At 43.1% G+C, this 15878-nt stretch overlaps 1 protein-coding gene across 1 annotated transcript in view; it reads left to right on the forward strand.

The window, feature by feature from the left end:
* Positions 1–15878, forward strand: part of LOC147728045 (melanopsin-B-like) — an 845284-nt gene that overhangs the window by 480237 nt on the left and 349169 nt on the right. The window contains exon 5 of the mRNA XM_086963227.1: positions 13091–13198. Within this exon, the coding sequence (XP_086819353.1) occupies positions 13091–13198 (108 nt within the window). The remainder of the gene's footprint in view (positions 1–13090; positions 13199–15878) is intronic.

The following is a 15878-nucleotide window of genomic DNA, read 5'->3' on the forward strand; positions in this document are numbered from 1 at the left end:
CTACTCATTGTTCTTTTGCCCACAGTGACTCTTTAAACAGAAGCCAATCTTAAGCAAATTAGTTCTGATCCTAATTTTCAAGGGAATAGTTCATTCCGAACTGCCAAGGCACCTTCCAGAAGGGAGCATAAGTAACCCTAGACCTTTTCCGGCCTTGTGAGACCTAATCAATGAGGTATCATTTGAATCCTGTGGCATAGCACACAATAGATGCTATCATAGAGGTGATTTCAATTTCAGACTATGAGGGGGTAATGTAAATTTCACAAGAATACCATTCTTTTAGGTCTACACACAACTAGAAAAATATAAAGATACATTTATTTAGAAAAAAAACAGTTTTTCTCTGGGCAATTTCTAAGCCTAGGGTGATATTACTTCCACAATGGTTTCCTGCATAATATATTATAGAGAAAATATAGATCTTTCACATAGTATTTTTCACCTATAACAGACAGAATCAACAATTTAGGTATGAACAGTCACCTTTATCAAGACTATTATCATTCAGCAATATAGGAGAATTAAAATCAGAATGATACACCATATTCTCTAATATCCACAATAGCTGAAACGTTTCCCTTGAATAATTCCCTGTCATAGGTTGCTATTTAGCTGTTGATAATAATTCTGATCCTATGCTATGAGGAATTTATTCTTTGGAATGAATAGCTGTATGACTACAGAATTCTTAATCTCCACTACATGTGAACAGCCAGCTTAAAATGTACTGGAGTGAATTTATTGCCAATCTGAAGCTGCAACTTCATTTAGCATGGTGCAAATGACGTGCCATGCAACATTATTTCCATCAACGTGGCATGTGTCATCATTGACACACAAAGCACTGCAAATCTGATGCTGCACCAGAATATTCTGAATTTGATCCTGCAATCTACCGGAATCCAATATTAGCAAGATCGCCTGTACATTAAGGCAAGCAAATTCTGGGTGTTTGATTTTCCACACTTTGCTACCTGCAAATGAGTGTTTGGGAATACCTGTTCAGACAACTTTGTTGTAATCCACATATGTCATTCACAGAGTACCTATTATGTCTGTTTATAGTTGGTTTGAAGGAGTGGGACAACTATCTGGAGGGGTAAAATGTTAAATAGTTCATTTGATGACTGATTTCAGTAGAGGGATGAAATAGAGGTCCAAATCAGAAATGATCAAACGAGTATAAATAGCTCCTTGGATGACTGTTGCTCTAGGGGGCTAATTTGCAAGCCTGGCAGCACATGCCCAACAAATGCTTGATGAAAGTGAGGTGGGAGAACTGCTCCCAGAGCAGAACAACAGCTTAAGCCTGGTGACTGGATAGTTTGTGTATGTGGCATGTAATCCCTTTCGGCTCAGGAGGGACAGTTGTAGTGGGAGTACTTCTTTACCTTGAAAGAGACAGAGGTGATGCCTGCCCATTCATTGTATAGTTTAAGGGATACCTGAGAAAAGAGAAGCTTTTGTCCCCCAGGCCCAATCTAGCTAGGCTAGCTCCGAACCCAGTGGAGGGGAAGCTACCCCCAGAACCAGTTGGGCATCAACACAGGGGAGAGGACTGCTCATTTCCTTGACCATATATCTGGGTGAATATAAGGGCTCTGGACAAGGAAGTGTTCCTCCGTTTCAGGTTTAGGAGTAAGGAACACTGTGGAATTGTTTGCAATATTGCACACAGGAACTGTTATAAAAGTGGGTAAGATTGCCTCTGGGATCCTATACCCCCTGGTTAGGGAAGGGCCGGAGTCATCCCACCCACTGGCCTGCGCAAACAATAAATGTGGCTCCCCAAGGAGCCCTACTCAGAAAACTGGAGCCGCAACAGATCAGGAGTTGACTGGACCCTGATTGCTGCAACCTTAGAGGAACCCTGAAGGACTGGACCAGTTCCCTCTTGTATCAAGGACAACAAAGTTGGCTCCAAGGGCCAGTTGGCTGAACTCCTGTGTTGCTGTAGGGACACAACAAGCAGCAAGAGACCTTTTTTCTGACGTGACCAGATGACCATTACAAACCAGTCCTTGACTGAACTCTGCTGGTGACCCCTGCTGGAGCTAGTACTGGTCCCTAAGTGCTGTGCCTGAGGCACTGGAGCCTTGGAAGTGACCTAGAGGAGCTGCTCCAGAAACATTCAAAAATTGGGACTTAGAACATTTTTGTACTTCTGAGACCTTCAGAGTGTCAGAGGGGTCTTGCAACAAAGAAGTCAGATTTTAATTCAATGTTGTCAGATACAGCTTCAGGCTAGCCCCGGTTAATTCTTAAAAAAGACAAAGTCAGAAGGTAAAATCTTGGATGAAGATGAACCTGATTGCTGTATCTGACCATCATCCATCATGTCGACCTTGAGTTGAACCTAGGTCCTGGATTACCATTTCCATTGACTATCATTGATGCTTAGTGCTTTTTGGTGCTATTTTTGCTCAAAACAAGGATTTTTATTGTTTGCCTTTTTTTAACTTTATTACAGTTTTAGGCTGCATTAATACGTTACATATTGCGCAAAGTTAAACCTGTCTGCTCTGTGCTATAGCTACAAGGGGGTTGAGCTCAGATTAATTTAGTGACTTTTGGGTTCTTCCTGACAAGTTGGTATTAACATTCCTTGAGGTGGTCTACTTCCCACCCCTATTTATTATCCACTTTCTTATTATCATAACCATTGAAGTGCAAATAAAATCCTTAGTCATTTCTCTATACAATCACTGCCTCAGAAAGGGACTGCCTAAAGGAGTTGAATTAGAAAAGGGTCCTAATGCAAAGTGACAGGCTAGGAGAACTATGGGGCCGCCTCAGCATAGGATTAGCTTGGAGGTGGGATTGATCATCAGGAAGAAGATCATGAAGCAAAGACTTTGGGAACATGGGCAGTAATTTAATTAGGTATTCAGGATTAGGGACTTTCATGTCTGCCTTTTTAAGGTCAATCGTGGGGTCTAACTACATCATGTTAGCATCTTGAGGAAGAAATGCACAATGAAGACTATTTTAAAGGAGGAAGTTATTTAACATATCACATTTGAGAACTTCAGAAAGCAATGACGCTGGTACACTGGAAGGAATTTTCTAGGCTAGAGTATACCATGCCACTGTGTACATGCTGGAACTGATCCATGGGTTATCTCTTGATTGTACTGGTATTTATACAGAGCGAACCATGCTGTGATGCAACAGAGCACTGTACAATGTGTGATGGATCAGATGACAATCTAAAGGATTGAGTTCATCAAGTAAAATTTGCCCAAATACATTTTACACATATTTAGGCACACCCAAAATGAGTGAATAGATCAGAATCATGCAATGTTGAGTCTTAGGCCATGTCCAGTATAGGGACCTCCATCTTCAGGTGTCTAAAGTGGCAGATTGAGCCCCTACACCACATCTCCTTCCTCGTCTTAGTTGATTACAGAAAATTACTTTTGTAACTGCACCATTATGCATTCATAGTTTAGGTTGCAACTTCATCAAAGTTGATAGTGTCCAAAAAGATGCAAGTGATAGTGTATCCCAGCAAGAGTCCAATGCCTTGAAGACCAATTTGGTATCAGAGACTTTCAAATGTAGTCTTCTTGTTCATATACATTTCTCAAGAAGTTAATATCCCACAAACCATCCAAGGAGGTTTCATAAGGACCACAGACGCAAAGAAAGGCCAAGGCCCATGAGCCATTCCACTAGTAGCAGCATGTGAGCATTGAATAGCTCACTGTTTACTGTTGATGAACAGAACACTAAAGAGCCCATCTGGCCTTTCTGCAAGATCAAAAAGATCTGAACCTTTTGACTAATCAATGTTTCATCCAGCCTTGCAAACTAGAAGTGTACTGTGCAGAACTGGGTTGACAACTGCAAAAATATTACCCAGAATGAGCATAGATGGATACCTGTGTAAGAAAGTTGCTCAAGGGAACAACAACAGCAATCTCATTATAAGCAATCATCACTGAATCTTTTCAAATATCAAGTGGTGAAAACAGTTACCTTGCTTGCAGCCAATGCTTCGAAACACATTGAGCATTCTAATAAATACCTGAATGCAAAGCTCCAACACTCCTAGATGAAATTCCCAAATATTAACAAAAGCTGCACAGTTACCTTATGATGGTAATACTTAACAGGACACAAAACAAGCTTACAGACATTTCTCCTCACCTCATTTGTAGGTTTCTATGAATTACAAGTTAGAAAACCATGCTTATTTCGAGTTTGTGCTGCCATACTGTTTGTTACTTTATCACAGTGATAATTGAATCACTCAGTCAGTCAATAAAACTTTGGTTTATTACAACCATAAAAGTATACACTTTACATATTATAAACCTTTATCAAAACACATAACATACTATATTATTAAAAAACTGAAGCAGCTCCTAATCCTTGCATAAAAAGTAACCCAGCTTGTTTAAGTGCCAATCAGATTTCTTCTTAAAAATATTAATATCACAGCGGTTTCAATCATATATACACCATCCTTCTAAAATACATTACATTACTATTAGTCTTTAAAATACACTCTCATATTATACTCTGTATCTGATGCACCTGTTACTCTATGCCCTGGAGAAACACCCTAATTTTACTCATAAATTTCAAAGCGCAGGCTTCATCTAATTCTTTCAATTCCACTAGAAGATTAGCAGCTTACATCCTATTCATAATTCTATATTTTTTAAATATCGGGCATAAAATCTCTTTCTGTATATCTATAACCGACCTACAGTCCAATAAAATATGAACAATATCACAGTGGGTACCTAACATACAAGTACATTTACTATCGCTATTTATCATGCGGTTTTTAACCCTATTATTTCCATAACAGGGGTTTATTCCCATTCTCACTTTTAGTACCTCACGTCTTAGGTGGTAGTTAGGTAACCTAAAATATGGATACTGTTGTACTTCTGATTCCCACACCTGTATCATGTGGGCCACCGATGTTTTCCGCAAGAGATATTCTCGATCACCTGTTCGGGAGATGTCGGCACCTTGAGACCTTAGATCTTTTTTGACTATTATTGCATGACCTAGCTGCAGGCATAACTTTAGACCCATCCTTCCATACTCTTTCTTCAAAGAGGCTCTTGTTTCTTTTGCCCATAACAGCTCACTAATGGCAATTTCACCTCTACACCACTGGGAGATCTTTTGAAACTCCCCTAACCCTAGGCGCTGCCTAAAGCGTATCAGGGCCATGCTGGCAGTTACAGCCCAAGAGGTGAGTCCCAGCTCTAATCTTGCCGCTTGTACCATTGATGCCTTTGGTAGCGAGAACAAGCTTTTCAGGATATTGCCCTCTTCTTTATCCCAACATGTTTTCCCACTTAAAAGAAGTACCTCTGCCCCATATAAAAATTGTGCAGGAATCATTGCTAAGTAGGCCTTTATTAACGGCCCATCTGACATTTCACCATAAACGCTGTTGAATCACTCCTTCCTAAACAAATGTGATTCCAAGCATCAGATTCTCTTCTCCGTTTGTAAATGGTACGTTTCCAATTGCCTGGGGCGGTTTATTCTTCATCGGAGCCTCGGGCGAGTGCTGTCAGGTTTACGGAGAGGGAGTAGCCTTGATGGAGGTTTGACTACAGGCATCCCTCCTCATACTCACCAATGGACTTATGGGGCCCATTGATGGTCGCTTTTTAAGTCTTTTTGATATTTAACACAGGCCAAATAGGTGCTGTATATTTATTTTGTTTTTTTCTTTATAATATTTGTGTTGATTGAGACACCTAGAGTGGGAACATCATTTTCCTTCTAGGTCCAGATGAAATGCCTTTGGGAGAGGCATGAAACTAGTTGACCATAAAGGGGAAACAATAGGTACTGACACCTAGGGTTTTCCCACACCTACCCAGATTTTCACATACCTTCTTTGGGGTAGGGGATACATTTGTATTTGTACCCAGAAATTTAGTATTTTTAACTTTTCTTTACTTCTGCTAAAAAGAAGCCCACTCCCTTCAAATTTATAATAGGTGGATAGGTGTATAGGGACCTACCTATATTTAACAATTTAATGCTCCCGCATATTCGTTGGTAGCAACACGCCCCTGTCCGTAGAGAACTGGGATGGAGTCAATGATGAAGCATGCCACCAAGGGGAAACCCGGGTGGGTGAGGGTTTTATGAAAAGAAAAAAACTTTCTCTTTTCCTTTTGTTGTCTTCTGCAAGGTATTGAACAATATCCCCCCTTCCCTTGTTGAGGGGACCGCTCTTGAATATTTATATAGTACAGTGGAGGACAAATCCATACTCTTCCCCCTTTCTTTCTGCGGTTTCTTTCACCACATTGGAGAAGGATCACTGCCCCAGAGATCCCTGTCTGCATGGCCGTGTTCTGATGGGCGCCACCATGACTCAACAGTAGGGCAGATTCCGAGCAGGTGCCATGCTTAACAAGTAAGCACAAGAATGTTTTATCTATTAAGAAAATTAATTCCCAAAGCAGGAGGGTTTTTTCGACCAAAGAAAACAAATGTCCACACACATAGAGATCTATCTTCTGTGCTTGGTGGCAATTCTACGTTTGTCTTACCGTGGGGCTCCACGGAAATCAGAGACAGTTCCCCTTCATTCAGTAAGGCATGCAAATCATAATTGTAACCTGGCAGCTAGCTCTTTGGCAAACAAGAAGCCACAACAGGAGCCTTCATCAGTGTACATTTCTGACCTGGCACCTAAGGCTTCCCCTACCAAACTCTAAATAAACCTCAAGTTATTTGAAGAGGCATGTTTTTGAAAGGGAAAAAAGACTCTCTCTAAGTGGACAGATTGCGGAAGAGCATCAGACCATAGATTACAGACTGAGGAGAATGTGAAAAAAGGGAACCTTAAAATGTAAGGATATTTTTACATTCTGGTTATGTAAGATACTGGGTTATTTGTCGAGGGTGGTGAAATCCCTACTCAAACAACAACTACAATCCCTGTCAGGGGAAACCACAAAAGTAACTAAACTGACCTGTGCGACACACTCTTGAAACTCAGCACGAAAGCATTCATGCTTAACTTAGAAGTCTTGTGTAAATTATTTATGCAGCTCACAAACAGTAATGAAGTGAAAACATAACACAGGAAAAATCCAAAACCAATTTGCACAAATAGGATACATTTTAGTAATAAAAATGACACCAAAACAAATTAAATCCAATCCGTTGAACTGGTGGTAGGAATTTAATTTCTTTTAGTGAAAAAAGCACCTAAAAGGTCAAAGCACAAATTACGGGTATCTCATTGTGCAAGACCGGGACTAAGTCAAAAGCTAAGCCAACCAGGATGGAGGGCGGGTCGGATACAAGGGGTTGATAGAGACTGTTCTTCAGACTTAAACACAAATTGTAAAGAAAAATCCAATAGAACTTAAAATTCAGCGGGCAAGGAAGCAGACAATGTCCAGGGAGGATGTGTGAGCCCAGGGGTCAGTGAGGATAGGGAGCCCTTTTCTTGTTCTGAGCATCAGGGTAGGGGAGATATTGACACCTTCCACTACTCACCCAGCTCCTTGGAAGAAAAGTGGCTGGGGAGACGTTCACTACCTCCTCCAATCCATAATTTGTTACTAGGAGCATGGTAACCTTGGGCCTCTCATAGTGGAGCATAAGGCGCTTGACATGCAAGAGTCTTAAGGAGTTCCTGTGAGTCTTGAGGTCTCCCAAATAGGTGACCTCCCCCTTCCTCTTCTTGACCTCATAGGGCCCAGACTATCGGTTCTGTAGGGCCCTGGGCTCCACTGGCTCCATTGACCTAACTTTCAGGCCAGGTTGAAACTCAACCAAAGTGGCCTTCATGCCATGCCAGAGTTTCATAACCTCCTGGCTGGCTCCCGGGCTCCCTGCAGCTTTCTTCCAGAAGCACTTCATCAGAGTCCTTAGAGCCAGCATGAGGCTGATTATAGCTGGCAGGTAGGACATAGACTTCTGTCGGTTCTTCTGGCACTTTTTGGTGAAAAGTCCTCAGTTTTAGGCTTAGGCAAGAGAAGCACAGCTAACACCACAGCCAAGGGTCCCGCCCTGGGGGTATCACTTGGGGGATTAAGACTGGGTTTAAAGTTTATGAAGCGTGTTATTTCCTTGTAGCTCACTTAGGAGGCCAGCCAACCTGTCCTTCGAGTCACTGCTGGTGGTCCTGGGGTAAAGGAGATGATCCAATACTCCTTCAAGCAACAAGGGAGGCCATCAAGCAGCAAGGCACTCCTCAAGGGAGAAAGGCAGCCCCTAAGCAGCATGGTATTGTTCTGGTAGCAGTAGGGCAGTCATCTGGGGAACAAGGCAAGCTTCAAGGACCAGGACAGTCCCCTGGGAAAAAAGGCAGTCCTTCTGAAGTCTTCCACAGGTCTAGAGATTCATTGAATAGATATTCCGAGGGTCCAATATGTATACCTGGTGCTAGTTTTTGAAGTGGGGAAATTTCCTATGCAACCCCCCACATCTAGTTCTGATGTGGGGGGTTGCATAGGAAGGATCCAAGAATTTGGAGGTGAGAAAAGACCTGTGTCAACAGCAGAGCCATTCACAGTCATGTGATCCAGAACTGTGGCAGCAGACACTTAAAAGGTTAGTGGCTTAAAATCTGACTTTACCGTTAAAGAAGATGATTTTAAATTACAATTCAGTTGAGTCCAAACTTGACATCCCTACCTGCTCCCTATCAAAAGATAACACTTATTAAATGTAGTACTGTAACCTAATGTTATCCAGGGGGAGATATAGTACTTTTAGTACTGAAAACTGAAGTTAGGAGTTTTTCACAACCAGGACATACAAAACCTACAAAAACATGTTTTACTTTTTAAATGCAATGCACCGTGCCCTATAGGCCTTCAGGGCCTACGTTAGGAGGGACATACATTTATTAAGAAGGGAAGTTTATGTCTGGCAAAAGGTTTATTTTTCCTGGTCAACTGAGCAGTTTAAAACTGTACTAAAGGCTGCAATAGCAAGTCTGGGACAAGTTTTAAAAGTGGGTTACTTTCGTGGGTGGCACAAGAGTGGTGCAGGCCCTCATGCTTGCCATGCCACTGGATTCAAGCTATGCTGGCTGATGAGAGGTGATACTCCAAAAGTGGTTATAGAATGCTTGATTTCAGTCCAGGGAGGACAAGGCCTGGCAGTTTTGGGGCGCCTAGTCAAGACCTATTTGCACATGGCTAGGTACAAACGGGGGTGGTGTGGTGAGAAGAACAAGGATGGATTTAGGCAACAGCTCTGACTGGCGGTGAGTGTTTGACATTGTTCAGCATTCCGTCTATCAATTGTTATTTTTGCATTTGTCCCTCTAAGTGAGAAGAGAATGGCCAGAGGTGGGTTCCGTGCATGCCATGCCACTGGTTCAAGTTATCATGGCTGATGAGGGGGGATACCCTGAAACAGGTCCCAGGATGCTTGTTTCCGTTCCAGAGAGGGTCTGACCTGGCAGTTTGGGCTGGACTGTTCCCATGGGATGCAGGGTCAAGACTAGTTTGCAAATGGCTAGGTCCAAACTGGGATTGCGAGGTGAGCAAAAAATTGATTTACGTCCAGATCTCTGACGAGGGGTGAGTGTTTGACATTGTTCAGGATTCCGTCCATCAATCATTCTTTTTGCAGGCCCACTAGTAGCATTTCATTCACAGATCCTGGGGACATGTTTTACTAGGACCTATAAGTAAATTAAATCTGCTATATAGTTTTAGACCAATTTTACCATGTTTTAGGAAGAGAGTACAAGCACTGTAGCACTGGAGTGGTAAGTGCACAGAATCCTAATGCAACCAAAAACATTCAGAAACAGGAGGGCTGAAGACAAAACAAAAGGTTTAGAGGAAGACCACATCAAGGTCAGGTCAGATGCAACAAATTCCTTTTCTCATGAACACTATCCCAAGAGTGGGGATTGAGTCAGCCTCCATCAGCCATTTCTTGTTTGAAAATCAGCCCATCGAATTTTGTAAATGTTTACATTTGTCAGTGGTGATTGGCAAACTATGACGTCAGTCAATAGGTTCATAGCTGCTCTTCACAGCTATGCCCAGAAAATGATAGTTTCACAACTCAGGCAGGCATTGTTCCACTATGCTCCACGACAGAAGACTTTGACTGACACAGAGTATCCACTTCTAACAATGGCTTCTATATAAATGGAAGAGAATCCTTTTTGATGCAGTGATGCATGCAGCCAGAAACAAATGCTTTAGATTTTATTTGATAACTTGATTCACACTTTTGTTCAGGTTTAGTATAACTACTATCGAGTTGATACACTTGAATAAAAGGACACACCTGTATCTTGAATCACCTTTGAATTTGACGGAACACTGATAATGGTAGACTTTATATAACAGACTGTTACATCATAAGAAAAATTGCACTATTACAGTTGACAATAGTTGTTGATAGTGCCTTTCCAATAATAGATTAGAAACAAATGCATGTACCATTGAAACATATTCACCAAAGAAAGTAATATCCAGCTCAATTATAGCTCATGGAGCCGCTCATATATTATACTTATCGTACCCTTTGGTCTCTCTTAAGCATTGTGCTCCTTTTCAGGGATCTCATGTATATTCCCCATAAGCTGTATACAAACTTGCCTCACTGTACTGACTTTGGAGTTTTCTTTGCTCCTGTGCCTCTTTGGTGATTTCGGGCTACTCATGCACTCTCCTTGCTTGAACTTTTCAGTGCTTACTAAACTATATCTCTCTGTTTTGCCTTCAGCTCTTCAAGGTCTTATAAACCTTCCTCATGCTGGTTACTTTGCCTCTATAGATGATCCCTGCTTCTGCTTGTGCATTGCCTACATATGTGGGCCTTCATATGTACCTGATATGCACTAGAATTATCTGTGCATCCTTGTAGCTTACATCCAGTCTCATCCAATGTGTTGCATACGTGACCTAACAGTCATGCTCCTTCATGCCTTGACACTTCCATTGGACCGCATTTGCCTTCTAGTGGCTCCACTTGCCTCTGTTTCTTGCATGTACACCTCATCTGCCACCAGACCTGTGCTGGACCTTGCACCTACCATGGCCTCTGCCCCCTTGGTCGACTATTCAATTCTCTGGTAGAGATGCAATGACATGCTCCATGATGATTTTCGGGGAGAAAAATTAGTCTTTGCATCATCCTGCATCATCTACTTGATTCACATTGGGGGGAGCACGGATGGCACATCGTGGCCCTGAGGCTCACAGGTATAGGAAAAGTGCACTGTTGAAGTTCTGTCTGGTTTTCCAGTTGTGACTGGTGTTTCAGAGCTACTGCTGTTCTAGATCATGTGATACTTGATAGACCGCTACATAGGTGGGAGAGATAGCACCATCACCATATTCCTTTGCACAGAGCGAAGTCTGTGTACAGATTTTCTCGCTTTAGAACTACAAATCAAGTCTCTAGATTGTGCAAGGAGAGGGAAGTGAAGGGCCAAGTTTTTGCAGTGTGATTGTGGGTGCAATGTTTGACATTACAATGTTGGGTTTTGTTTATTGAAGGTTTATAAAGATGAACAGAGAGCTCACTCTTTTGAAAGTCTGTTTTATCTGCTTCTTTCCCTGACATTGTTCATGCTCTTCTTTGGGTATGTCTGTTCTCATTCCCTTTCTCATCCCACTTGCTCTCTTTACTGGGCCTCCTTCTCATTAAGGTCATCTATCAGATATCAGGCTAACAAAGAATATAAACCATTTCATTTGGTTCAAGCTTTTGGTGCCTGTTTTAGACACATTATATACCAATGTGTGGATGCCAGGCATAGGCGTGGTGGGTGGCTGCCTAATAACATGGGACCCACACCAGTTACACACCAAGGCCATGGTTTCCCACAGTTATCTCTTCCCACCAGCACTCCACGTCCATTTGTGAGTGTGGTGTGTCTCGTTGCACTTAAGCTTAGGTGAGGGGGCTCCTAAGACAACTCCCTGCTCTTAAAAAATGATAACAAAATGTTTCATTTTGTATTGTTGAAACGCATCGCGTTTACCTTTAAGGAAAACAGGTAGCATTTGAGCGAAAACAAAAAAACTTTATTCAAAGGCAGTCACAGATAAGGTGGTCTGCTGACCTCCGCAGGCCACCATCCTTGTGATGATGCTGATTCCTAACGGGTGGCAAAGTGCGTATGAGCTTGTTAACATTCATGAGTTCTGTCAATTTGTGACCCACTATAAATAGCAAATAAGAAACAAAAAGTTTCATACATAAGGAATAGCAATTTCCAAATAGCTATCCAGATGACATCGCTAGTTGCAAATCACTATTCCTATTCTTTGTACATACGGCCCTGAATGGCATTTTGCACATTTAAAAAAGCATTTTTTCAGTCGCAAACGGTCCCATTCTGTGAATCGTGCTTTTTGGGAGGGGAAAAATGCTTTGCACATCTAGCCCTAATCCCTGAAGTGGGCTGACCCATTGCCCCATTCTGTGTGCTATCCTGGGAGGAATCAAAATGTATGAAGAGGGCTGACCCAAAGCCCTTATTTGTATGTATGTATATGTACGCACTTCTATTTATTATTTTCGATTTTAGCATTTATTTTATTTTATTTTATTTACATGAAGCTGGTGAGGCCACTAACGCTGTTATAGCTAAATTGACATTGTGGCAGCATGCAACAATCCCTACTATCTACTTTTGGGTACCCACAGCTGCCACTCACACAGTAGAACCTGTACCATATGAACAGCTTTCATTATGCGTTGTGTTATCGACGACAATGGGCAGTTGGTAGCCTTTCATTGCAGGAGTGTCAGAAACCATTGATACATTTCCCCCCCAGTTGAAAAGAAGGGTGACTCGTCTTTCCTCCTCCATGCTATTCACAGAGACTCACAATGCTAACATTGTGAGCTGCAAGTAGTCACAGCTACATATTCACACACTGCAGGGGGCTTTATCCTGACTAACCCTGCAACCTTGCAAAGGGTAGACTTTGCAAGAGTGAAAAGTTTTACAACATCGGACCTAGCTTTCCCATTATTTTATAAGAATTAATTATTGTCCCAAATAAGTACTCCTCTTGCTTGAAACGAATAACCAGGTGGATGTAAAACTATGGCAAAAATTGAGCTTTATTGCACCTTCTTTCTGTTTCAGCCATGCCAGCGCTTTGACTCCGTATTCTAAGTCGGTGCCTGCGGTGATTGCGAAAGCCTCTGCCATCTACAACCCCATCATCTACGGCATAATCCACCCAAAGTACAGGTAATTATAGTTTAAGAAAGTATGGGATAGATTTACAGTAACTTGATGCTCGAGCTTGCTTCTGGCTGATTTCCACTAAATAATGAGAACGCGGGGGAGTTTTGTTTTCTTCAAAACATTGTCAAGTACAATATATATATATTTTTTGGTCAACATAATCACAGAGAAAACTGGTGAGAGCATGTCAGCATTTTACAGAACGGTAACCAACAGCATAAGGGATGTTCTAAAGGTAGGGAATGATTTAAATATTTTCCATATAGGTGAACAGCCATGCCATAATAAAAACAATCCCTTCTCCATGGACCTGACCTCCATAGTATCTGTTTTTTCAAAGCCCAAGTTCACATCAAGGAGGAGAAATAATTGAAGCTTGTTATTAGCACCATTCATTGTTAGAATTGGGGTGCTGCTCTAATTGTTCACCAGTCCAACTAGTAAAGACTGGGGTCGCTGCTCTAACTGTTGGTTTACCATTAACTCAACTAGTATAGACTCTGGATGTCAATAGGTCCCATGTCCGTTGGACAGAACCAAGGACAAGATTTTTAGGTCGAAGCCTGCATTGCAGCGCATGCGCTGTCGCAGGCGAGAGTTCTTGTTAGCAAGAAGGGGCATGAAACCACGCCCCTTCTTCCATTGGCCGGCCTCGCCAAACAGAGGCCTTCCACTGGCAAAAGCCCATGTTCGGATGATTTGTCCGGCTGTGATCCCGCCTTTCGAGGACTGGGTGACGTGACATACGGTGTCGCAAGCATATTTTCTAAAATATCGCCATGGCAACCATGAGTCAGGTCACGAGTCCGAGAGAGGTGGGATTCATTATCGCGTTTCCGGCTATTTTTATTTTTTTTGTTGCATTATGGCAGTCATTCCTGCGCGTTCCTCGGCGGTGGAGGAGGTAGGGGAGAGGCGGTGCTGGTTTTTATAGCAGCCAGACTTCCTCAAAGGTACCAGGGCTGCTTTAAAAACAAGCATTTGCAATGCACTGCCTGTTCCTCATGTCTTAATAGTGTTCGTATTTCAAACCTTTTTACTTGCCGCCTCACACCTCTTTTTATTCCTTGACATGGCCATGTTGTATACAAATGTAAAGTATAGCGATATACAGTGCGCTCATGCTTGAAAGACGCCAGAACACACTGACTCATTTCGTCAATGGTCTGACTCCATTTGCCCTTGGTAGTCCGTTATTTACACAGGCACTGCAATCAGCCATACATAAGCCAGCACTCACCGGTCGTTTTTTTCGTCAATTACAATCCACACCTTTCTTTGTGTACCATCCGAAATACGCGTGGCTCGCTGTGCGATATTACTACTGTGGATAGGGCAGGCAGGTGTTTTTAGGTTTCGCTGGGGGGCGGAGCCGTTAGGCTCCTCCTCCAGCGAAATCTGTAGTTTCTAGTATGGGTGACTTTAACCCGCCTCTCTGCTTCATTGGCTAGCTCCATAAATGGAGGCTAGCCATTGGAACAGAGAGGCGTCCGTCAATGCCGGACCAGACACGGGGGCGTTCCCGAGATTCTTTGGCTTTTGCCGACGTCACGCGACGCCGGGAACGCCCCCGTGTCTGGTCCGGCATTGCCGGCACCCGTCTTCCGTCGTCAGCGTCTCTCCTCCCCCTTTCCCGCCCCCTCCCGCTTGTTTCTTGGTGCCCGCCACGTCTCTCCTCCCCCTTTCCCGCCCCCTCCAGCTTCTTTCCTCATGGCCGCCTTCCTGCTCCAAGGCCGTCGTCAGCGTCTCTCCTCCCCCTTTCCCGCCCCCTCCCGCTTGTTTGCTCATGGCCGCCTTCCTCCTTCCCCGCCCCCGGAGCCCGGACACAGACTCAGCGCGGCGGCTGCACTCCACCCGGACCCGGCTCCTGGCCGGCGGCTGCACTCCACCCGGACCCGGCTCCTGGCCCCCTCACCCTACCGAAACGGTTCCAGCAGGTTTCTGGGGCCCAACACCCCCGTCCAGCAGGTAAGAACGGCACCCCGGGAGGGAGGCGGGGAAGAGACTCGACCCCATTCTCCCTGCTTACGTTGCCATTTCTTAATTTGTTGAGATGATCCCAGAAGCGTGCTTGGTTTGGATTTTTGAGAAACTGAAAAACGGGAGCCTATTATTTTCAATTCCTTTCGTTCTGGTGTTCCCAAACAGATTTTTTGTGGGTTGATCTGATGAGTTTTACTGCCACTGCAGTGGTGGCAGAAGGTTTTTTGTCAGTAGAACAGCTAAGCTCTTTTTGTGGAAATTATGAGTTTATTATCATAGTGAAATGCCGTTCTCTTATCCTGACCAGTCAATTGAGAATTGGGCTTAGTCTCGTCATCATAAGTGCTCTAAGATCCACCGCGCACTTTTCTCACATCAGTAGGGCTGATTCTGGATGATTAAGCTTTAATGGGAGCTCACATGTAACTAACCAGTGGTGACTGTTGCTGTATATTCTGGCCTCCACTTCATTCTTTTTACTAAATTCCCCCTTTGAAGTGCTCACATGATTGCACTTGTCTGATAATAGTTAAGTTAGTGTCAGTGTGCACTTCCGTGGGGTATGATCGATTTCTGTTCTATTATTTCAAAGTTTGCAAGCTGGACTGCTAAACACTCGGAGAGAAAGATATAATCGATGGTCGATAGGCCTTTACGAATCTGAGGAAATAACCGTTCCTTCTCTTTCGCCTCGGAGACT

The sequence above is a fragment of the Lissotriton vulgaris genome, chromosome 3_1, assembly GCF_964263255.1.
Source record: "Lissotriton vulgaris chromosome 3_1, aLisVul1.2, whole genome shotgun sequence".
NCBI classification, from domain to species: Eukaryota; Metazoa; Chordata; class Amphibia; order Caudata; family Salamandridae; genus Lissotriton; species Lissotriton vulgaris.